Here is a 20,203-nt window from a genome sequence, read left to right as displayed (position 1 = left end):
GACAACAGCTAGGCCATCTCAGCCTTTTGCAGTGGGCTAGAAGAGCGCGTTTGCATCATGGTTGCACCGCCATCTTGACTCGCAGACTTCTCCAGCTCCCGTGGTGGGTAAATGGCGGCAAGCACGACCATGACCAGGAACATGGTGAGCGTGTCAAAGATGTAAAAGGTCCACTCATGTGTGGCGAGCCATCCCTCACGGCCTTCGATGTACTCTGCCAGTCTGTAGATACTTCGCACCATGATAAGAGCACTGGAAATGTGCAAGGCAGCCAAGATGCGCTCCACATGTGCAAGCCTAATGAAGTTGAACAAGCCAGCGCCAAGGTTCATTGTTCGACCATGGTAGATGCCCGTCTCTGAGGCCTTGCGAATGTGAATTTGAAAGCGGACAGCAACCAACATGTAGTAACCAAAGGCAAAAACCTGCACGACGAGACCGGCAACCACGACCCACTGCCCATACTTGGAGATGTCCCCAGATGTGGCTTGCAGACCACCACCAGATGATTGTACAAAGAGTGAGATGCAGTCAAAGGTCACAAAGATCTTGGTCATGTTCTTGACCTTCATCATGCTGTATTGCTCCGCACGCTCGTGGACAATGAGCTTCTTGAGAACCATGTAGATGGAGGCGGCATAGAAGATAGGCGGTAGGAGGAGAAGCAGTGATTGGCCAATGTACGCACCAATGGCTTCCTTGTCATCTGCTGAAGCGATGCGAGCACCGTAGCCTCCGACCTGTGATACGCCACCGATGATGAATGGGATGAAGTAGAGGCTTTTATGTTTGCAAATCATGACCACATGGTATGCTGTCGCGATGGCAAAGGCAACGAGACCAACGTAGCAGAGTGTCTTGGAAGGGTCGTAGTACCAAAGAACCATGGCTATTGCAACTTGAAGATGCTTTGCAAGAGCAGCAGAGGAGCCATGCTTTATAGGCTGTGCCAAGATCTAGGGAGCATACAAGGTGAAGGTGGGATTTGCGACAAGCACGATGGTCATGTCTAAGCAAAGAGGTGAATACGCGGTCGTATAGCGGGCGTGCTAAGCCTGGGAGCAGGGGCCGTCACGAGAGATTACAGCAAGCTAGACTTAGCTAGTAGCAGTGAAGCACGTAACTTGACGCAAGCTTGCGGGTTGCAGTCATCGCCGTCGTGTTTACAGCGAGTGGTCAGTGGTCGTGGCTCATGCTGGAGAAACTTGAATGTTCCCTTGGCAGCGAGCTTAAGCAAACACGCTCAATATCAGCGTAATCAGACTGGATCTCGTGAATCTGAATCTGCGTCTGTGTAAACGCGAAAGAGTCGCCAGCAACGACATCAACAGTGATCAACTCCGTGTGGAGCTGCATAAGGGCTAGCGAGGCAAGACTGCAGCTGCTCGCTTGCCAAGCGATGCTTTAAACTTTAATACATTTATACCTCCCTATAAATCATGTCTACTTCAAGCGAGACGACTTCCGCCGGATCAAGCGTGGCTTCACCGCCTGCTTCTGTATACCTCAGATCTACTTCAAGCGAGACGAACTCTCTCGAGTCAAGCGGGGCAACACTGCCTGCTAAGCCCATCAAAAGACGGCGCCGCTACAAACAAAGCGCCTGGCGCTGCGAAAAGTGTCGACTTGCACACAGACGCTGCATACACGATCGGCCTGATGCACCTCCTCTTCCTTCCGTGCAGCAACCTTCTGAAGAGGGGAAAACTATCCAAGTAGCAATCTTGCCAAAGCAGGAAGATCTCTCCGCCACGCGCATCCAAGATCCGAGCACGCTTTCCTGTTGTCCCATCATTGCAACAAACAGAGAAATGACGGAACTGGCCACCTCCTTATTCTCAGTGCCGCCGATGGACGCAAAATTCTGGCGCTCAAACACGCCAGACTTGCTCGATAATTCCCCTGGCTTCAGATTTGCCATTACGGGCTTCTACCTGCTACATCGCGGCCTACAGGAAGACAAGCGTACGGCGCTCGAGTACATCCAAGCTGCAATCGTTCGACTACGTTCACGGTTTGAGTCGGAAGTCAATGCTCAAGGCTTTGTCCTCTGTCTGACCTTTTTTTTGGCCATGAGCAGTTTTGCAATGCAGGAGCCTGTGGAACGCTTTGCCCTCCATAGCAAAGGAGCACGTTCCATTGTCATGGGCTACTTCAAACAGCTCACCTTGCCGCCTTTTTTGGCTGGATTGCTTCGCGAAGAAAACATCCGCCCCGTCATCACACAAGAAGCCTACAACAAGCACAAGCCTGAGATGGAGCCATTTGAGCGGCTATTCCCGACTGTTAACTTTTGCAAAGATTGGTACGATGGCAATATTGTGGATCTTGTCAGTATCATGTTTGATGCTGCATCGCTCATGGATTCTGCAACACTACAGACTTTGACAGCTTCTGTCGTCTACAACATCATTCATCGCTTACATCGGCATCAAGCAGTACAGCACGAATTTGACTTACAACAATCTCTATTGGCGCAGCTCACGGAAGAAAGTATTTATGTGATTTGCATGCATCATGCGTATCGGGATAGGCGCATTCCTGTCACTTTGGTGGATGGCTTACGGACAAAAGTGCGTCTCGCGGAGAGAACAATCGGGCAGGTGCCTTTCGTTTTGCGAGTGCTGCAAGCTGTTGAATGCTAGGTCAGGGCTTCTGAGCTTGTCAAGCTATAGCTACACTGTGTCAAGATTGCCGGTCTGTGTGACATTGTGTCATGGACCCATGGTCCACGGTCCATGGACTTGATGTCCAGGACTCCAGGCCCATGGTTCGCCGCCGCACCGGGCACCCTCGGCTTCAGCTTGGTCGCTTCATCATTGGCAGATTGGCAGATTGGCAAATTGACACGGAAGGATTGTCTTCAATGTCTTGACGATTTTGAGGAGTGCATGACTGCATTATGTGCATGACTCGCGCGATGAACAGGGCTAGCTGCAAGATTGGCAACTTGGCATGGATTGCTGTCCATTCGGGGCCAGTCCGGTCACAGTGTCAGCTGTCAAGTGAGAGTGTCAGATCGAGGTCCTCAGGTCACCGACTCATGAATCAGGATCACTCATCAAGTGTCACACTGTCATCACGACCGCGGCAAGCTTCTCAAAGTCCTAGACCCGCAAGAAACTCACCAATGCTTTTTTTCGTGACGACCGAGTCCCAAAGAAGATAATGAAGTGGACCGTTGTCTGCCATCAGTGCGGGATACGCAACGCATCCCAAACGAGTGCATCGAAGAGCATCAACTTGCCATCAAGCACGAAACGCAGTTTGATGTAGGCTGCAGGGGCAGGGCTAGGTTGGCAATCGGTGGAAAGCTTTTTGGGATTGCTCAATCGTGTGCTCATCCTCGCTAATCTTTCACATATCGACATTGTGGCACCTATCGCGCACTCGTTGATTGATGAGCCTACGTGTATTGAAATACTTCGGATGTCAATCAAGCTGCGGATGAGCTACGACTCATGTGCGTCACTACATGTAGACAATAGTAGACATGTCCAGTTTCCCAATTGCAACGGCCAATGGGCTACGGCCCATGCCTCACTAAGGCCACCGGTTCTACCACATCCCTAGTCATCCTAATACAGCTGACACAATGTCGAGTCGCCATACGATGGACTTGCGGCGAGGAGCCAACCTAGGGCTGTAGCCTGTAGTCTGTGGGCAATGGGCATGTCACTCTTGCCAGAAATTCCAAGATGCGAGGCCCCGGCAATGGACTAAGCACTGCAGTCTGCAGCAGAGCTCGATGCTCGGGTTGTAACTTGTGCTTTTACCTTGCTTATGAACTTACCAATCCGAGTTACCCGTCGCCGATGACGAAACGATCGTTGGCAACTCGGCACAGGAAATCGGAAGATGGCGCTTTTCCGAAGCCCGTCTGACCCACCTGCACAGTCCGCACTCCCAGTGTTCAGTGTTACTGTACAGTGTTCAAGCTACACAGTCTGGAATTTGAGACATGCCGAAATGGAATCACGAGCCCGCCTTTCGCGAGCCTACAGTTGCGCACTGCGCAGCGGCGGTGCGCACGCTGTATCATACTTTATATGGGGATCCGATCGGTAGGTACTATGGACAACTTTTATTGCAATACATAGTAGTGGCCGTTAATCGAGTGTCCTTGATCTCTCGTGAAACTTGTGGGCCACCAGCAGGCCAGATGAGTCGATGACTAGCCCTTGAGGCTGGTATTGGCGATTTGGCAATCTGGCGGATGAAGTTGCTTTGGCAGATGACTGTCAAGAGAGCCGCCAATAACTGGACAACAGATGCGGAACAGGCAACTTGGACAAGCGCCCGGGGCGGCGGGGCCCGGGGGTCCCGGATTACTTTGGCTTTTCGCTGGAGATTGACTCTGATTGAGGCTCGACGGAGAGACTCTAAATTGACTTCCTCCGAACGTGTGCTCGGATTTAAGTCTTGAGTCTTGACCCTTAAGCCCTTCAGGGCTTGGCGGGATAATCCGTCATGTTGGCATCGTCGGCTTCTGTGTTCCAGAGACTGAGGACGGTTGCGGCCTCCGAAGAAGTGACTGGCCATGGCAATGACTCTGACAGTCGATGCTAGATAGCGCTGGCCACACCTGAAGACTCCACATTGAATAGTGACACTCCCAAGACCCATATCAAAGGTCAGACGCCCTCTCTGGTATCTTCTCAGGCACTGAGTCAGTAGAGCACTCGACCAAGGTCTCTGCTGTTGTCGAATTGCCTTTTACAAGCACATGGCCGGTGCACCATCCTCTTCGGAGGGCGCAACGCCGAAACGCAGCTATACACATTCGGACTATGTCTGCGAGAAGTGTCGCAAGGCACATCGCCGTTGCAAGCACGACCCATCAGCAGACCCGACGTTTGATCCGTCCAAGATTCGCAAGCGTCAACGCCGGAAGGCGCCAAATGCACTCTGTCAAAGTCCTGGTGCTACAGCGGCGCCCGAAGCGCTCAATGGCATAGCATATACAGCCCTCATCGACACGCATTCTAGAGCATCCATGTCACCATTGTCCACATCAGGAGCGGGCGGCGCGCAAATGACCGACCAAGAGCTGTTGTCCAGGATTCGGCCAATATTTCCACAGAACAAGCCTATGCAGCAACAGCTGACTGACTTTGGCGTCGATCTCCTCAGTGCCTGCCCGCCATTACGTGCAGCAGCGGTCGCCTATTGTATGGGCTCACACAACAAGCCTTTTGTGAGGGCTGAGGTCGAGAGCCACACTCAAACGGCAATTCGCCAGAGCAGCGCCTATGCAGGTGCTGAAGGCGTTTTCACAGACTATCTGCTCGCATACAATACCTTTGCTTTATCAGGGGCCTTTACCGCATACTTTAGCCATACGGCTCGTACTAGGACAAGGTTGCTATCATGCAAAGATGCTCGTCTGTCATACCTTTTTGTGTCGGACCGTCACATCGTGGAAGGCACTTTGGTACAACACGCCGAGGACATCAAGCCCTTTCTAACACGCTATCCGGAGTCACGCTTTGAAGCGTGGCAGTCTGGCAACCTTGCTGATCTCCTCTCGCTCGTGCTAGATGCATGCAATCTGCTGACCGTCCCTCCATCAATCACAGTCAAGGATGTACTTCACCACCTCTTTTCTTTCATGGTGACTCGTCCCGCGAGATCTGATGAGGCGTTCTCCAACCTGATGTGCGAGTCTGTCTTCCTGCTATGCATGAGCAAGCGCAACAACGTGCCAACCTCGTGGCGAGACAGTCTTATTGTGCATACAAAGGAAGTTGAGCATGGCTTCGATAGCATGACCTTTCCACGCAGGGTGCTCAAGCTCATCGGGCACGACCTGGAGTCTTCCATGAGACTGGACGATGCCAAAATGCACCAAATGCGGGCGTTTGTCTTTGGCGACAGCAAGCTGACCGCGCTTATCGAAGCAACGGCATGTGACCACCCACTCATTGATCGATGGTGGCGGGAGGTAAATTGGGTCTTGATCAAGACGGAACCCGCATTGCTTGCTGCAGCCTATAGCTTGAGATTGTTGCATCTACACTGGCCACAGCGCCGTCAAGAAGCCTTCGACTACGCCTTTACCTCGAAGCAACAGGCTATCTTGGATCCTAAAGCTAAGTTACTCTTTCACTTGTTGCACTGGCTCATAACGGTTGCATCAGGCGCCGGTATTGAAGCCTGGCGACACCACTTTGACTGTAACGTCGACGCCTATGTCTCGCTCGTCAGTAATCTCGATCAGCAACCAGACTCGTTCCGGCAATACTTGATGCACGCGTCTCCCGTCATGACGTGTGCTCGGCGCGACCTCGATCACTTCCCTTTGTTCCGCGAAGACTTTGAATCGATCTTCCCAGAGGTCAATTTCATCGAGGCTGCCATCTCCTTTGGTATTGGCGAGGTTTTATCATATGTGCTACACACGACCAGGCTTTTCTTCAACGTCACTGGCGACTATCGAGCGTCATTAGCCTTGCATGAGATCTTTTTAATTGGGCCACAACTTCGCGTCCTTGTCAACAGAACGCAACCACAAGGACTCTTCCGCATAACAACGCTTGAGGCGGGTTTTGCTTTGAATTGTCATATGGCTTATCCAGGGCGAGCTGGCCCAGAGCTGCGAGAATCCTTGGCAGGTAAATTGATTGAAACAGAACGAGTCTGTCAGCGGACTTTGCATTTTATTCGGTTTGTGCTGTCTGCATTGGATGGGGCCATCTACCAGCCTATGACTGCGTTGTACTCATGACCATTGCTATCGTGAATCAGACATCAGCGCAAATAGAATTGTACCCTATAGTGAACGATTGTGAGATGAAATGACTAGGTAATGAGCTTGTTTAGCATGCGTAACGGATGAGGCTCATGCCGTCAAACACGGGTAGTAGAATGCTAGAGAGCTGAGGGTGTTGTGCAACAAACGTGTTGAAGGTCTTGATGGCGTTGACGTCTTGCTCGAACGACTCTGCTCGACGCTTCTCTTCTGGCGACTCAGCAGGCGAGCGTGAAGGCGGTCCTGACAAAACGACAGCACCACGTCGGAGAGTATTGTCGCAGACAATGAGGCCGTTTGGCTTAAGCAGCTTGCGTGTCAAAATCTGTGTCAAATAGTCCTGGTAGCCTTGCTTTTCTGCATCGATAAAGACGAAATCGTACTGCTCTTTGCCTCCAACTTGCTGCTTGTCTCGCAGAAGAGCGTGTGCATCACCTCGAAGCACACGAACAACATCAGACTTGCCAGCGGCGTGTATGGCTAGCTTGGCAAACGAGGCATGCCGCTCATCAAACTCCAATGTGAGCACACTGTCGGCGCCCGCTTCAGCAAAGCACAAAGCTGAGAAGCCTGTGAATGTGCCAATCTCAAGAACATTTTTGAAGCCGTGACTTTGTATCAGAAACATGATTAGTTGAGCCTGCAGATTTGATATCATGAGACGCTCGCCAAATGCAGCAGCAGATTCATCTCGATGGCGAAGAAGATACGCTGGCAGAGCCGGAGAAGAATGTGCAGCAGCATAATGCTCTATGGCTGCTGCATTTTGTGCGAGAGCCGCACCTTTCCATGCTCCTGCAACTTCCTTGCCAGGTCCAATGCTGGCTGGATGTCTTGATTGTTGATGCAACTGCTGCAAGTCCAAGAAGCTTGTCGTCATGCTTTCTGGTTGCATGCCAGGTGTATTGACGCCGGTGACCGGCGCAGTATTAGCCCTGGATTCATCGTCATCTGGAGCAAGTGCATCTGTGAAGTAGCTGAGAGCGTGCGGAAAGACTTCTTCAGCGAGAAGGATCGCCAAGTCTTCCAAACGCAATGCTTCCAAGCGTTCAGCATCTTCTTCTTCATCGTAGTCTGCATCACCATCTGGTTCAGCAAATTCATGAGAATGAGTAAAGCCAAAGAGCGAAAAGAGAGATAGTCGCTCTTGCTTTTTGGCAAAAGCGACAATGTCCTGACCCTGTTTCCATTTGATCGCCACAGCATTACTGCGCAATGCTCCGCCGTCAAACTTGAATGCCTTCTCAAGTACAAGAGAGTCGTCTGCGAGGTAGTTGTTGCGCGCAAATTGCATAGTCAAGACGAAATCGCGTGGGTCTTGCCCGCGGTCAATACTTAGATCAAGACAAGATTTGAGTAGATCCAATTCATCAGTCTTGATTACATCAGATAATTCGTCTTCAGCAGATAGGACAGTTGCCCAAAAACGCGGGATGGCCTGTGTAATGCGAGCGCGTTTTGCAAAGAGCGGCTTGAAGAGTTCTGCTTCTTTTGCTAGAAGCTGTAGTTTGGCTGATCTGAAGGATTCTTCAATACCAGCGAGCTTATCGACGACTGTGCCTGCCAGAGCCCTTGCTTGGGCGTCTTCTATAGCCATCTGCGTGGAGTAGTAATGGAATCATGTCAAAAGTGTCGTGTGAGCATCAAAGTGTGGGGGAACATGAAGCAGTCATAAAGAAAATTTGGTATGCAGCTACTCGATAGCAGCACCCTGACCCTGAGAAGTCACCGGTTGTATTCTGACGCGGTTGCCCAGGCGGTCAGTCGTGTACGCTGACTCGCTCTCCGCGTCGCTCCCACTCGCCAGGCCATCATCCTGTTCGCTGTCATCGTCTGCCTGTATCGCTCTATTGTCGTTCCCCTGCTCCCATACATCTGCATCTTCGTCACTGCCTGCCTTTCGACGGTCTGTATACTCCTTCTCAAGCTTCTCCATCCACTCTTCCTGCTTCGTTTGCACATCGGCCGAGTCTGTACAGCTTGCATACAAATCCAGCAGTTCTCGATTGACATCAAAGAAGGCTTCGCCCCAGCTGAAATGCGACATGATGTCTCGTGCTTGCTCTTCCTTGCCCGTGATGCACAGACAGGCAGCAATGGCTTCGACGCAATTGAGACGCAAAGGTTTGCCATAGTTGACCGGATTGGTGGCAATCAAGTAAGGCAAGAGCCGCTCACAAGGTCCACCAATCCGCGTAAAAGGGACCTCAGAGAGTCTTGCCCAGGAGCATTCGACCACAGCGACACCGCCACCAACAACAAGATGCGCATCGGCAGGGGAGACGGGCAGCTTGCCGTTAGGCGTCACGACAACGCCCGGGAACTTTTGCCCGACGCGAAGACCGAATATGAGACCCTTGCGTTCCATTTTCTTGCCTGAACAGCGCTTTGGATCGCAGTGGTTGAAGTCCCACATTGCGAGCGGTACATGGTCAGGCTTACTGTGTCCCGAAGAGGTGTCCTGGTGCGATGTATGCAGGCCTCCAGGACCCTCTGCGCCTGTCTGATGCTGCCTACGCTGTGTTCTTGACTGTCCCCGCCTGCCCATCTTCTACTATGAAGCCTCAGCACCCTTCTGCTGACTGAGCAAGTCTCGTAGATCTGGTGGTCGTTGCACGTCGTCATGGACATTTCACATTCCACCCGCAGACAACCAGACCAGCCGCCACTGCACTTTGCTCTCTGCTCGTGCCATGTCGTTTGCTAGACTGCTTCTTGCGCCGACTCTTGCAGCAGGTGCCTATGCTTCCCTGACTCCGCGCCTCGCCACTTCCCGGCGTCTTGCGTGCGAAGGGCCTGCCGCGCCGACTGCTCCATCACCCATGGCAACATCCACACGGACAGCAGGCACGCGGCCCATTCTCGATGCGCATCAATTTGCTACGGGATCCATCATTGGCATCGTGTCTGGTATGCTGCTGAAACGCCTTGGCCGGCTCTTCTTTGTCGTTGCCGGCGGCGCGTACCTGGTGCTACGTGCCCTGGGAGCCTCGCAGCTGATCCCGGAACTACCCTGGCGGCAAGCAAAGCAGTGTCTATTGAACCGTACGACTCGGCGAGATCCCGATGCGCCCGTCACGTCGAGTCCGATCTTGTCTGCGCTGACCCAGGACTTGACATTCACGGTATGTGCAGATTTATGCCTATGAGTGACACTGACAACAGGGCTCCTTCCTTGCTACCTTCCTCATTGGCCTGCTCAACACGTAGGCCCTTTCTATGCCATATAACCTATATATCTGTGTCTAAACGGGAGCTCATGCCATCAACTTGCTCAAATTGATCCTCGGCCAAATTCCCCCCGCGACTTTTGAGCATCCGACAGCAGCAACCACGACGACCACTCCCAAGAAGCCTACTCAGTCAGTAGATAGACTAGTCAACTGCAGCCATGGACACGCTTGCATACAGCCCGCTTCTCACACATCTGCTCAAATTCACGAGCACCACTGTCGGCAGGGACAAGGTCTACCGAACCATCCAATACTGGTCCCGCTTCTATGCTTGGTACCTCCTGCGTAAAGGCGCCCTCCCCGCCGAGATTGCACCCTGGTCGGCTCTCAAGTCGCACCTTGCGCTTGCTCGCAAGTTGATGCGTGTGGGCAAGAACCTCGAGCATGCACGAGCTGCCGCTGTGTTGCTGCAGTCGCCAGCCAAGGCGGACCCGATTGTGAAAGCGCTCGGTGTTGGTAGGCAGCTCGGATATGCAGGGTACCTGACCTACGATATCGCCAACTGGGTAGGCTATTCACTTGCACATGACAGTACTGACAACAGGCACACGGAACCAAGTTCATCACGCTCAAGAACAACAAGGCCATTTCCCAGACGGCCGCCAAATTTTGGTTCGCTGGGCTTTCCTGCAACATCCTTGCCGGTTTGTACAAGCTCTATCTCATTCGCGAGCAGACTGCCCGTGAATCCATCAGCTCTGATGCTGAAAAGAAGATGGCGTCGCAGAAGCTCGCAAAGGACGCCTTTGCTGCCAAGAGGCAGCTTCTCCAGGACTGCCTCGACATTTGCAACCCAGGAACCTCGCTTGGCGTGTTCAACTTTGACGATGGCTTTATCGGTCTTGCTGGACTCGGCTCTTCGTTGCTGGGCTTGCAGTCCCAGTGGAAGAAGACGGCTCCTTAGAGTCTCTCTTGCTTGCAGTCATAGTCCAGTGTTCTTTGTATCGTTTGCTTCCATTTCACTGCCCGTCCTCATCTGTATACCCTGGGCCTGTCTTGACGCAGCGTTTGACTCCATTTTTAAGATTTGCATCCACGCAAACACACCAAAACCAAGCATACAGCCGCAAAAGGTGCCCAGGCCAAGCGGCCGAGTGAGCGGAGGTTGTCGGATACGTGCTGCAGACAGTCTCTGAGGGGTTTGCTGAGACATGATGCACCAAAATGTCATTGTCGCGGCAGTACAACGGCGCTATAATAAGCTCTCAAGGCGACAAAAGATGATTGCTGCAGGGAGCATCGTCGGCACCTTTGCGCTCGTCATGTTATTGACCATCATCTTTCACAAGCGGTACAAGCTTCTTTGCTGCCACATTGTACTGACTACTGCAGGATACTGGACTGGGCGAAACCGCTGGCTCAAAAGTACACGCAACGACCAGGCGGCTTTCTTCTACCGTCATGTTTGCTCATTGTCGTCTCTTTTCCTCCGCTATTTGGTACAGAGTTCATCTCTATTCTGACTGGCTTTGTCTATGGTAATCTCGGCTTCCTTATTGTTTTAGTGGCCACCACGATTGGCGACTCTCTCCTCTTCCTCAGCTTCCGGTATGCTTTCCGCTCAAAGCTCGCTGCATTCAAGGAGCAGTACCAGAATTACGCCATCTTTGTCAGTGTCATTGAAGAAGGTGGCTTCCCCATGCTTCTGGCCATTCGCTTCTCTGCCGTACCCTCACACTTCTCCACACCGCTGTTTGCCAGTGTGCTGTCAATTGAGTATCGGTATTGGTTGTTGGCCGTGGTACTCTCCTCACCAGGCCTCTACCCACCCGTCTATTTTGGCTGGTTATTGCAACGTGGACAGTCCTCACAAGCGACACCTTGGTTGATTGGGATTGCTGGTCTCATCACACTTGGCGTCGGCGCTTATATCTACGTCGAGTATCGACGCCATCAAAAAGCACTAGGTCCACGCCTTGAAGCGCGGAGACAACGTGCAGCTTTGATGGATCTAGAGGAACAAGCTGATTTACTGCATGTCCGGAACGCAGATGAGAGTCATTTTGAGGTTCACTCGAATGAGGAGGAACCTAGTAAGCCTGCTGCGCATGGCGAGCGAGATCTTCTTTAGGCGTCTTTAATGCTTTTTCTCAATTTAATCCTCTTCGTTGATGCGCACGCTGTCTCCTTGTGTAAACTCAAGCTTCTTCTTTGAACGGCGGCGGCCCACACGGCCGAATCATGCCTTCAATCAGATCCGTCTTTGCCAATACGCGTGGAACATTGCGAGCGATGGCCATATAGCTCAAGAGCGCAGGATGGCCAAGCATGCTGGTACTAGAATCGCGGTGCATGTTGCTCAGCCATTCGTACTTCGTTGAGTCGGGGTGTAGTGTGCCAACATGGCGTTGGTGCAGCTGTTCGAGATCTAGTTGAGCACGTAGCTTATCGGCCATGTCTAGCAAGCTATGTAACGTAAATGGAAGAGAAGAGCAGGGGGAGGAAGAGGTCGAGTGGATGGATTTCGTCGTCGCTGCGAAGTTTCTTCAGATGAGACGACAACCAGAGACAACCACTTGTTACTTATTGCTCTCTGCTTTCTGCTCTGTGCTTTCCGCTGCTAGGCTACAATTGGCATGGTGTCAGAGGAACTACTAGATGGCAGTCAAGCGGCAGCTGAGACGCGCTCTTTGTTGCGCACTTTGACCGCTTATGCTCTGTACAGATCATCCATGCAAGCCATCATGCAACAAAAGCGCCAAGACTACATTGCTCTACCTGACAAGCACAAGCAGCTTCTCCCAGATCACCTGGACAAGATTCAAGTTGCAAGTGATGCCATCAGTGACAATGCTGATGTAGCCGAAGCTATCCTGGCACATGCATCCGTCACGATGCTTGGCGCTGCTTGGAGTTCCAAGTACAAAGTAGACGATGTGACAGACGCTGATATCGACAAAGTCCGTCAAACACTGAAGCAGCTTTGGCGTGATTGGTCAAAGGAAGGTCAGGTCGAGCGTGATGCATGCTATGGTCCAATCTATTGTGGATTACAAAAGTACTTGCCCAGGCAAGAGAATTACAACAGTCTTCGTGTTTTGACTCCTGGATGTGGCTTGGGCCGTCTGACTGTTGAAATTGCCAATATGGGTTTCGACTCAGTTGGTAATGACTTCTCCTACCCAATGCTGGCGTGTAGCAACTTCATCCTCAATAAAGTCATGAAGCGGAGTGCATTCACGCTGCATATGGATCCACAAGTGTTTTCAAATCGCAAGGGAAGCGCTCATGTCACATACTGTGTACCAGATGAAGTGCCCACTTCAGGCTATGCTGCTGGCGGCAAGCTCAGCATGGCCATGGGCGACTTTATCGAGTCCTTTTCGAGCGATGATCACAGGGGTACATTTGACGCTGTGGCAACCTGCTTCTTCCTGGACACTGCACACAATATCCTGGAGTTTCTGGATGTCATCAAGCGGATACTGAAGCCAGGCGGACTTCTCATCAACCATGGACCCTTTCTGTATCATCATGAGAATGCAAAGCACCGAACAAAGCATGGTCAAGATAGCAGAGCGTCTCATGATGAACAAGGACGGTACATTGGTAGTATCGAGCTGACTGCATCGGAGCTGCAGAGCGTGATGGAACAGATGGGCTTTGTCTTCAAGGAAAGTTCCTGGAATGATGTGCAGTATTTGGGCGATCGGGAGTCGAACTTGATGCACTACTACCGAACATGGTACTTTGTGTCTGAACTGGAGTATATAGACTCGAGTACCTGATGAGATATATGATTAACGAGCAGCATCGCAGCTGCCTGGGTTGACCAGTCATTGAAGTAGATGGTGAAGATGACCTCGCAGTCCATCTGAGTTTGATTTTCACTTTTCTGAGAAAGCGAAGAAGAGAACAAGAACAGTGACTACATATACATAGAGCGTAACAAGAGACCATGACTGCCAGATCAAGGGCACTCGCAGCATTGCACAGTCCAACAGAGTCAGACATCACCGCTGCTCCTGCACAACAAATCACAGTACCTTCCGTTCGTGTCTCTGGCAAACAGTGGAAACTCCCAAAAACGGCAACAACGCGCTCTCAACTCCCGTCATCGCGTCGCACACCCTATGCGCTGCGTCAGCAAGAATCGCAGCGTCAGAAGGAGGTCAAAATAAAAGAGAGCGAGTTGCGAGCTGAAGCGAAACAAGAACTGGAGAATCGAAAGCGTGCCATTCAAGAGAAACGCGAGAAGCGCGAGGAGAAGGAGCGCTTTGAGAGGCTGAAGGAGAAGATGCACAAGAAGACGGTGGATCGTATCAAGAAGAGGGAAAAGCGGAATAAGCTACTGAAGGACCGCTAGTGCAAGCATAAAACACTGTATCGAAGAAGGGCGTGCAATGTGTGCGCTGAACGAAGTGGGTGAGGTTCTTTGGCTGGGATGGCGAGATCAGGATGCTTAGTCGACTTGCGCAATGGACAGACTCGCTACTGCATCACCAAGAGTCGGCGGTCGCTCCTCTCCATTCTCCTGGATATGTCCACGCCCATGACTGGCTGCAGTGCGCTCCTCAGCAGACGCAGCTTGCTCCCTCTCCGTTGCGCGCAAGTGGTTCTGTCTGCGCATGTACGACTCAATGACCTCTGCAGGCGCCATGGGCCACTCGGAACCCATGGGGAGGCCGTAGTACGTGTATGCAAACAGATCGCGCCTGTCCATCTTGGCTTGTATGCTGACCAGGGTGCTGAAGGATGTGTGTCTGAGAGGAAGACACAGATATCTTGTCCTTGATGTCTGCCAGGAGACTGTCACGAGGCGCCAGGAGACTGAGGATGTTGCTGACTAGGTAGCACTTCCCTCTCCTGACGCGTCCTTCTCCTGTGACCACACCTTCAACCATGTCTAGTCTTCCGTAGTGATGCTCGAGATGAAGAAAGCGCTTGTGCAGTATGCCTCCTCTGATGAAGGTGAAGAGACGGCTACGTCTGCTGCCCCTGCGCTTCCCTCGCTGCCCAAGGAGCTCGATGCAGTCTATGTTGTCGACCCGCGTAAGGGACAGGATCCCGCGTTCCATGGCGGACGACAGCGTCAAGTAGCGCATACTCAAGGACTCTGGCCATCTCACATCCAACTAGATGTAACTCTCTCGCAAGATCAACGGCAGAGTCTCGCTGCATTCCTTGATGCTGCTCACATTGTTCTCGAGGAAGACTATGAGACGCTACTTGTGACACCGCTGGGAGTCGATGCAGACTTGCACATCTCCTTGACTCCAGGCATCATGCTGCCTGGAGAGCACAAGGACACCTTCCCGGAGGCGATTGTTTCTGCCGTGAGCCAGCACAAGAACGGGTCACTGCAATTTGAAGTCATAAGACCAGCAGTCTTTGGCAACATTGATGGTCAGCGTACATTTCCCGTACTGCAATTACGTCCTATCAACCAAGATGGCTTTGATACACTGATGCAAGGACTTGACAGTGTTCTGGGCGCATATGGTACTGCACCGCTCTACACAAGTAGGGAAGGCCTGGCCAGTTTGCATGTCTCCATTGCCTGGCGCAGACCAGAGTCTTCTATCCAGCAAAATCACACACGGCGCTTGGAGCAGCTCAAGCAGCATCCAGCATTTAGGCGACTACAAGGGCAGCTCTTCTCTTGCTCCCATCTACGCGTCAAGGTAGGCAACGAGCTTCATCTCATCGCCCTCTCCTGAGTGCTGGAGTTAGGGTTGACGCTCAAGAGCACAGCGACATTTTGTCGCGCAAGAGCAGGGACGTACATACAAGCGATACACGACTTGGATCTGAAGCTGCTGCTCGTCTCTTTGCTCATATCAACACAGCAGCGATGCCCATCAAGAGAAACTACAGAGGGCTAGGCCGAACCTCCTCACACCGCCAAGCACTTCTTCGCAACCTCCTCACCTCCCTCGTCCAACATGAATCCATCGAGACTACCTGGCATAAAGCCAAGGAAACACAAAAGCTAGCCGATCGACTCATCACGTATGGTAAGAAAGGCGATACACCCGCACAACGATCCCTCGCGCAGTCATTTCTGACAATCCCAACCCTTCTACCAAAATTATTTGGACCACTTGCAGAGCGATTCAAAGAGAGACCCGGTGGTTATACACGCGTTTTGCGGATTCCAGACAGACAAGGCGATAAAGCTGCCTTGGCGGTCCTTGAATTCGTGGATGGTCCAAAGGATGTACGCTTCAGCTTGACGGCAAAGACTATTGCGCGGAATCGTGTGCTCGATCAACCGCTCTCAGAACTGACACTACGGAATCTTGGGAAAGTGACACGATTCAGGAAAGAGGGTGAAGCGGCATTGGAGGAGGCTGTATTGGCAGAGAGTCAGGTGCTGAGTAAGGCAATGAATAAGCGCAAGACGGAAGAGACGTTGTTGCCGTCTGAGGAGACGGCGAGGTTCGCTTCACCAGCACAGGCGAGTGCGCGTGCAGCGCGGTAGGTCGAAGGCGATGCAGTCATCACTCTGCTGATGATGCTCCACCATGCATGGTCTAGATAGCACGACCAATTCAGCATAACATTCCACTAGTGCAAGCCTTGATCGTGATAGAGCCACGCTTGATCCGTCGCCAGCTCTTTGAATGGCTGTACAGCAGTTATAGAACGCTATCGTCTGAAAGCACAAGTACACCTTCATCAGCGCGGACGATCACGCGAGTCTCGTCTCCTTCGAGAAGAATGCGAGTCGGCGTGACGAGAAGAGCGTTCTCGCGAGTGCTTGCGTCTCTGAGGGCTTCTGCTTCTGCTGCGACTGCGACTAGCTCCTCGTCGTGTACGATCCGAATGCCTGTGGTGATGCCTTGATGACCTTGACGAGCGATGATGTCGCCTATCGCGCTCACCAGTATCCTTCTTCTCTGCGCTAGTCACCTGCGCATCCTGCCTCGACTCGCCCAGTGGCTCCATATTGGCATTCGGCGTCCTGTCAGGCACAGGCTTACCCAATGCTCTGAGCACTGCGTCAGCTTCTGCTTCTTTGATGCGCAGAATCTCTGCACGTCTCGCCTCTGCCTGCTTCTCGCCTGCCTCATCTGCACTCTTCGCTGTGCCTGTGCCAGGCTTGCTGAACCATTCGAGATCCTTGTTGGCTGCCCATCGACCGCTAGGCGCCTTGAGACTGGCGCCAAGGTAGTGACTCGCATGACGATGGTCTTCCTTGACATCCTGCCATGAGAAGCGATCACGGCCACCGCGTGTTCCTCCCCTCGGCGGCCCTTCACTCATGCAGGCCGCTAGCTACGCTGCAGGAAAACAAGAGCAAGTCAAGTCGTTGAGTAGTTGGTTGCTGGCTATGGATGTAGATGAAGGACAAAGCAAAGTCTACGCAGAGGTCATGTTGGTATCGCAGCAGGGCCCTTGAGCGGGACAAGGAACTGAAGATGCGCATCTCTGCAGTCGAGCCCATATGGACAGAAGCCCGTCAAGTAGCGCATACATGGCTTGCGACGGATATGTTTACGCTTGCAGTCGGGACCAAGAGGGCAGTAGCCCAACTTATACCAGTCGCAGATACCGTTGCGTGAGCCTGGCGCAGGGTGAGCATACAGACAGTCTTCTGCATTGCCACAGGTCCCTTGCTCCTTCCACTGCTTGCACTCTTGGACGTGTCGCATGTTGTACTCATGCAGGAACTCACAAGCGTCGGCTTTCTTGCATAGACCACGCAGCCAGTGCTTGCAGACAACAGAGTTGAGCCGGCCTTGTTGAGCGTGCGCAGAGGCATTGATGTGCTTGTCTGGACACGCTGGGCCATTGGGACAGGTGCCGCTTTGGCGAAACGAGAGGCATATTGGGCGGCGGACAGCGACGTCGAAGCGGTGTTGCGAGCGCAGGAAGCCGTCAAAGGCGAATGTATGATGCGCAAAGTCTGGCTGGATGTGGACTGGTCTCCCGCCCGTCTTGGCCATGCCTCCGCCTCGCGCCTTGTTCTTGTGTGTGTTGTTCGTGGTCAATATTCACATTCACGACCAAACCATCCTCATATACTACGTGTGCCAGTGGCTTGTGCTAGGCCTCTGCTTCTCTATGCTTCTCTAGTCGTCTATTGATCAAGAACGATACCCCTTGCTTGTCTACCAATATCAGCTCGCCAGATTTCTACAGATGCTGCTCGAATGAGTGAACCCACCGTCGCCTTCAAGAAGTCGCGGCCCAAGACAGCGTCGCGACTCAAGCTACAGCATAGCTACAGAGATGAAGATGACGAGTCTGCTCAAGAAGATGCATCATCTTCCATTGTGCGGCCCAAAAAGGTGACGAGCCAGCTAGCGAGTAGGCCGACCTTCAAAAGTGCTTTGAGTCGCAGTCGTCAGACAGAGTCAGCCGCTTCCTCTGCGCTCGTCTCTGAGGATGAGGCGTCAAGACCAGCTGCACGGTCTATCTACTCTTCTGATTACTTGTCAGATTTGCAAGGGTCAACACCCCGGACACCCGATGAGTTCCGAGTGGATTCAGGTACAACGCTTTCTATGGCGATTGATGCAGCAGATGTGCACAGTAGCGCGATACTGGATGCATATGGCATAGAGCAGCTGATGCGGCAGCGGGAGAAGCCAGCGGATACACCTGATGGCTTCATTGCAGTTGATAACCACGTCAATCGTCTACAAAGCAGTATTAGGGCTGGAGATGCCTTTTCTCCCTACGACGATGGAGGACAATCACGCATCCTGTTTGGTGCTGCTCAAGCCACCTTACAAAATCACCTTCGCAAAACGCAAATCGAAGATGCCTTCGACACACTGCAGGACACTATGGAAGCAGACGCACGAAAGTCTGCGAAGCCTGCTATCACTTTACTGAGTGGCTCTGATGCGAGTAGCAGGGATGAGGACGATGCAGCTTGGGAAGCGACGCAGATCAAAAAAGTAACAGTCCAACGAACCTCTGCTCTCGCCGGCCTCTCAACGCACAATGGCCCTGCAGTATTGACGGCTGATGAGCCGAGCATATTATCGTCGGGCCTGCTGCAAAACACCAATGCAGCGGGCGTCCGTGTGTTTCAAGGACCACCTGTACCCACATTCACACCGCTTGCTACGTTTCCTCAAATGCTCTCGGCCATGCAGGCCAAGCTTGCGCAAACACGCACACGCTTGCAGACACAGGAGCAGCAACTCACTGAGCTTGAGCAGGAAACAGCAGGTAATCGTGAAGAGGAGGCGATTATCAAGGGCAAACTGGGGCAAGCTTCTGTAGATTACCAACGACTACGTTTGGAGGTTGGAGGATTGGATGCAATGCATATGTAGATACGACTTATGAAAGAGCAACAGCAGACTCTGTCTTGAAGTCGGCCAGACTTGCCTGTTTGTAATGCTGCTGCTGCTGCGATGACATCCGACTTGAAAAGTTCCTTGCATTCAATACAGATCCCTCGACGCTTCTGATATCTGCTTTGCACTTCTGAATGCCCTTGTCTGTACTGTCATGCGCTCCAGGAGTCGTATAACTCCGCTGGTATGCCATTTCATTCAAGCTGTCAAGATACTCTTCGAATGCTGCACTGCATCGTAACAGTCCGCTGTATGCATCTGCCTCGCCATCGCTTCTCATGGTCGATATCGACGGCGTGAAATGCGTCAACGTGGCATCAGGTCCCACCGTCGCGCTCTTCTTTGCATCGTCAACAGACACCTCTTTCGCACTTGTCTCTGGTATATCCTCGACAGTCTGAGTATAGCTGTGTACGAGCAACTTGTGTCTTGTTGTATCCACCACAACACCGCCTGGTTCCTGTCGATTGATGTTGATAGCCTCTCCTGTACGCTCCACAAAGCCAGCCGTGAGATCTCTTGAACGAGCCGTCTGAGCAAGACGCGCAGCTAGGAATTGTGCCAGGATCGGACGACATGCGAGGCGCGCAACGAGAGCCGAGGCAGCTGTGAGTCCGAGGTAGAGGTAGACGAGGTTCCAGAATCGGCGCGCTGTGATGAATGGGATGGGTGGTTCGATTGATGCATTTAGAGTCTTCTGCGCAAGGATAAGAGGTTGCCGCCGCTTGCTGCTCATCACTGGGCTCTTGTAAATCCACAGTAGAAGAGAAGCGGTCGAGGTTGAGGTCGGTCATTGACTGCGGAGTCCAGGAGTTGAATCATATGGGTGATTTGAGTCATCCTTTCAACAATTATCAAAGTACAACAATTGCAACTGCCGACATTTGCCTTTCGCGATGTTTTGACGACATGCAACAGCAAAAAGTATGAAATCATAAGGTGTTGTTTGTAGCATCCAC

General features: G+C 52.2%; 18 protein-coding genes across 18 annotated transcripts; 9 read left to right on the top strand and 9 right to left on the bottom strand.

Annotated features, from left to right (window-relative positions):
* Nucleotides 1-8: 8 nt before the first annotated feature.
* BCR37DRAFT_351383 (RTA1 like protein-domain-containing protein) lies at nucleotides 9-893 on the bottom strand (the record flags this gene model as incomplete). Its single annotated transcript, XM_040868066.1, has 1 exon — nucleotides 9-893. A coding segment is annotated over one exon (885 nt), but the record flags the coding sequence as incomplete, so codon positions are not given.
* A 403-nt stretch (nucleotides 894-1,296) lies between these two features.
* On the top strand, nucleotides 1,297-2,774 carry BCR37DRAFT_162815 (uncharacterized protein). The gene has a single exon (XM_040866187.1). It carries the CDS (start codon nucleotides 1,440-1,442, stop codon nucleotides 2,643-2,645), a length of 1,206 nt encoding a protein of 401 aa, XP_040722777.1. The 5' UTR covers nucleotides 1,297-1,439; the 3' UTR covers nucleotides 2,646-2,774.
* A 1,654-nt stretch (nucleotides 2,775-4,428) lies between these two features.
* BCR37DRAFT_162868 (uncharacterized protein) lies at nucleotides 4,429-6,773 on the top strand. Its single transcript, XM_040866190.1, has 2 exons — nucleotides 4,429-4,633; nucleotides 4,678-6,773. The coding sequence occupies exon 2, from the start codon at nucleotides 4,727-4,729 to the stop codon at nucleotides 6,725-6,727; it is 2,001 nt and encodes a 666-aa protein (XP_040722776.1). The 5' UTR covers nucleotides 4,429-4,633; nucleotides 4,678-4,726; the 3' UTR covers nucleotides 6,728-6,773.
* Nucleotides 6,774-6,830: 57 nt separating this feature from the next.
* BCR37DRAFT_337445 (S-adenosyl-L-methionine-dependent methyltransferase) lies at nucleotides 6,831-7,508 on the bottom strand (the record flags this gene model as incomplete). Its single annotated transcript, XM_040867260.1, has 1 exon — nucleotides 6,831-7,508. A coding segment is annotated over one exon (678 nt), but the record flags the coding sequence as incomplete, so codon positions are not given.
* Nucleotides 7,509-8,444: 936 nt separating this feature from the next.
* Nucleotides 8,445-9,457, bottom strand: BCR37DRAFT_410930 (uncharacterized protein; the record flags this gene model as incomplete). The annotated part of the gene is made up of 4 exons (XM_040872187.1): nucleotides 9,269-9,457; nucleotides 8,625-9,244; nucleotides 8,552-8,588; nucleotides 8,445-8,524 (listed from the first exon to the last, which is right to left on the bottom strand). The coding sequence occupies exons 1-4, from the start codon at nucleotides 9,297-9,299 to the stop codon at nucleotides 8,445-8,447; spliced, it is 768 nt and encodes a 255-aa protein (XP_040722774.1). The 5' UTR covers nucleotides 9,300-9,457.
* On the top strand, nucleotides 9,249-10,052 carry BCR37DRAFT_162859 (uncharacterized protein). The gene is made up of 2 exons (XM_040866189.1): nucleotides 9,249-9,876; nucleotides 9,917-10,052. Exons 1-2 carry the CDS (start codon nucleotides 9,445-9,447, stop codon nucleotides 9,959-9,961), a joined length of 477 nt encoding a protein of 158 aa, XP_040722773.1. The 5' UTR covers nucleotides 9,249-9,444; the 3' UTR covers nucleotides 9,962-10,052.
* A 20-nt stretch (nucleotides 10,053-10,072) lies between these two features.
* BCR37DRAFT_383342 (peroxisomal membrane protein-like protein) lies at nucleotides 10,073-10,953 on the top strand. Its single transcript, XM_040870046.1, has 2 exons — nucleotides 10,073-10,490; nucleotides 10,529-10,953. The coding sequence occupies exons 1-2, from the start codon at nucleotides 10,143-10,145 to the stop codon at nucleotides 10,886-10,888; spliced, it is 708 nt and encodes a 235-aa protein (XP_040722772.1). The 5' UTR covers nucleotides 10,073-10,142; the 3' UTR covers nucleotides 10,889-10,953.
* Nucleotides 10,954-11,020: 67 nt separating this feature from the next.
* BCR37DRAFT_415468 (uncharacterized protein) lies at nucleotides 11,021-12,433 on the top strand. The gene is made up of 2 exons (XM_040872282.1): nucleotides 11,021-11,275; nucleotides 11,317-12,433. The coding sequence occupies exons 1-2, from the start codon at nucleotides 11,136-11,138 to the stop codon at nucleotides 12,053-12,055; spliced, it is 879 nt and encodes a 292-aa protein (XP_040722771.1). The 5' UTR covers nucleotides 11,021-11,135; the 3' UTR covers nucleotides 12,056-12,433.
* On the bottom strand, nucleotides 11,969-12,438 carry BCR37DRAFT_162838 (splicing factor 3B subunit 5/RDS3 complex subunit 10). Its single transcript, XM_040866188.1, has one exon. The coding sequence runs from the start codon at nucleotides 12,378-12,380 to the stop codon at nucleotides 12,123-12,125; it is 258 nt and encodes an 85-aa protein (XP_040722770.1). The 5' UTR covers nucleotides 12,381-12,438; the 3' UTR covers nucleotides 11,969-12,122.
* A 45-nt stretch (nucleotides 12,439-12,483) lies between these two features.
* Nucleotides 12,484-13,793, top strand: BCR37DRAFT_162761 (N2227-like protein-domain-containing protein). The gene has a single exon (XM_040866185.1). It carries the CDS (start codon nucleotides 12,561-12,563, stop codon nucleotides 13,710-13,712), a length of 1,152 nt encoding a protein of 383 aa, XP_040722769.1. The 5' UTR covers nucleotides 12,484-12,560; the 3' UTR covers nucleotides 13,713-13,793.
* A 1-nt stretch (nucleotide 13,794) lies between these two features.
* On the top strand, nucleotides 13,795-14,568 carry BCR37DRAFT_162764 (Cgr1 family-domain-containing protein). The gene has a single exon (XM_040866186.1). It carries the CDS (start codon nucleotides 13,883-13,885, stop codon nucleotides 14,288-14,290), a length of 408 nt encoding a protein of 135 aa, XP_040722768.1. The 5' UTR covers nucleotides 13,795-13,882; the 3' UTR covers nucleotides 14,291-14,568.
* On the bottom strand, nucleotides 14,339-14,746 carry BCR37DRAFT_162759 (uncharacterized protein). The gene has a single exon (XM_040866184.1). It carries the CDS (start codon nucleotides 14,645-14,647, stop codon nucleotides 14,387-14,389), a length of 261 nt encoding a protein of 86 aa, XP_040722767.1. The 5' UTR covers nucleotides 14,648-14,746; the 3' UTR covers nucleotides 14,339-14,386.
* A 109-nt stretch (nucleotides 14,747-14,855) lies between these two features.
* On the top strand, nucleotides 14,856-15,644 carry BCR37DRAFT_395219 (U6 snRNA phosphodiesterase Usb1; the record flags this gene model as incomplete). Its single annotated transcript, XM_040871593.1, has 1 exon — nucleotides 14,856-15,644. One exon carries the CDS (start codon nucleotides 14,856-14,858, stop codon nucleotides 15,642-15,644), a length of 789 nt encoding a protein of 262 aa, XP_040722766.1.
* A 134-nt stretch (nucleotides 15,645-15,778) lies between these two features.
* Nucleotides 15,779-16,408, top strand: BCR37DRAFT_351325 (50S ribosomal protein L17; the record flags this gene model as incomplete). Its single annotated transcript, XM_040868062.1, has 1 exon — nucleotides 15,779-16,408. The coding sequence occupies one exon, from the start codon at nucleotides 15,779-15,781 to the stop codon at nucleotides 16,406-16,408; it is 630 nt and encodes a 209-aa protein (XP_040722765.1).
* A 482-nt stretch (nucleotides 16,409-16,890) lies between these two features.
* On the bottom strand, nucleotides 16,891-17,169 carry BCR37DRAFT_333097 (kinase phosphorylation domain-containing protein; the record flags this gene model as incomplete). Its single annotated transcript, XM_040867084.1, has 1 exon — nucleotides 16,891-17,169. A coding segment is annotated over one exon (279 nt), but the record flags the coding sequence as incomplete, so codon positions are not given.
* A 131-nt stretch (nucleotides 17,170-17,300) lies between these two features.
* On the bottom strand, nucleotides 17,301-17,876 carry BCR37DRAFT_351406 (uncharacterized protein; the record flags this gene model as incomplete). The annotated part of the gene is made up of 1 exon (XM_040868068.1): nucleotides 17,301-17,876. One exon carries the CDS (start codon nucleotides 17,874-17,876, stop codon nucleotides 17,301-17,303), a length of 576 nt encoding a protein of 191 aa, XP_040722763.1.
* Nucleotides 17,877-18,674: 798 nt separating this feature from the next.
* On the bottom strand, nucleotides 18,675-19,061 carry BCR37DRAFT_383337 (uncharacterized protein; the record flags this gene model as incomplete). The annotated part of the gene is made up of 2 exons (XM_040870045.1): nucleotides 18,882-19,061; nucleotides 18,675-18,860 (listed from the first exon to the last, which is right to left on the bottom strand). Coding segments are annotated over exons 1-2 (224 nt in total), but the record flags the coding sequence as incomplete, so codon positions are not given.
* Nucleotides 19,062-19,148: 87 nt separating this feature from the next.
* On the bottom strand, nucleotides 19,149-20,178 carry BCR37DRAFT_383335 (uncharacterized protein). The gene has a single exon (XM_040870044.1). It carries the CDS (start codon nucleotides 19,978-19,980, stop codon nucleotides 19,228-19,230), a length of 753 nt encoding a protein of 250 aa, XP_040722761.1. The 5' UTR covers nucleotides 19,981-20,178; the 3' UTR covers nucleotides 19,149-19,227.
* Nucleotides 20,179-20,203: the final 25 nt, after the last annotated feature.

Source organism: Protomyces lactucae-debilis (genome assembly GCF_002105105.1).
Source record: "Protomyces lactucae-debilis strain 12-1054 chromosome Unknown BCR37scaffold_22, whole genome shotgun sequence".
Taxonomy (NCBI): Eukaryota; Fungi; Ascomycota; class Taphrinomycetes; order Taphrinales; family Protomycetaceae; genus Protomyces; species Protomyces lactucae-debilis.
This window is presented reverse-complemented; position numbering and strand designations above follow the sequence as displayed.

Coding starts and splice junctions, on each gene's coding strand:
- BCR37DRAFT_162815 (XM_040866187.1), top strand. CDS start 1,440: ATGTCTACTTCAAGCGAGACGACTTCCGCCGGATCAAGCGTGGCTTCA.
- BCR37DRAFT_162868 (XM_040866190.1), top strand. CDS start 4,727: ATGGCCGGTGCACCATCCTCTTCGGAGGGCGCAACGCCGAAACGCAGC.
- BCR37DRAFT_162859 (XM_040866189.1), top strand. CDS start 9,445: ATGTCGTTTGCTAGACTGCTTCTTGCGCCGACTCTTGCAGCAGGTGCC. Junction 9,877..9,916: donor CCCAGGACTTGACATTCACG/GTATGTGCAGAT, acceptor CACTGACAACAG/GGCTCCTTCCTTGCTACCTT.
- BCR37DRAFT_383342 (XM_040870046.1), top strand. CDS start 10,143: ATGGACACGCTTGCATACAGCCCGCTTCTCACACATCTGCTCAAATTC. Junction 10,491..10,528: donor CCTACGATATCGCCAACTGG/GTAGGCTATTCA, acceptor TACTGACAACAG/GCACACGGAACCAAGTTCAT.
- BCR37DRAFT_415468 (XM_040872282.1), top strand. CDS start 11,136: ATGATGCACCAAAATGTCATTGTCGCGGCAGTACAACGGCGCTATAAT. Junction 11,276..11,316: donor ACCATCATCTTTCACAAGCG/GTACAAGCTTCT, acceptor TGACTACTGCAG/GATACTGGACTGGGCGAAAC.
- BCR37DRAFT_162838 (XM_040866188.1), bottom strand. CDS start 12,380: ATGGCCGATAAGCTACGTGCTCAACTAGATCTCGAACAGCTGCACCAA.
- BCR37DRAFT_162761 (XM_040866185.1), top strand. CDS start 12,561: ATGGTGTCAGAGGAACTACTAGATGGCAGTCAAGCGGCAGCTGAGACG.
- BCR37DRAFT_162764 (XM_040866186.1), top strand. CDS start 13,883: ATGACTGCCAGATCAAGGGCACTCGCAGCATTGCACAGTCCAACAGAG.
- BCR37DRAFT_162759 (XM_040866184.1), bottom strand. CDS start 14,647: ATGGACAGGCGCGATCTGTTTGCATACACGTACTACGGCCTCCCCATG.
- BCR37DRAFT_383335 (XM_040870044.1), bottom strand. CDS start 19,980: ATGAGCAGCAAGCGGCGGCAACCTCTTATCCTTGCGCAGAAGACTCTA.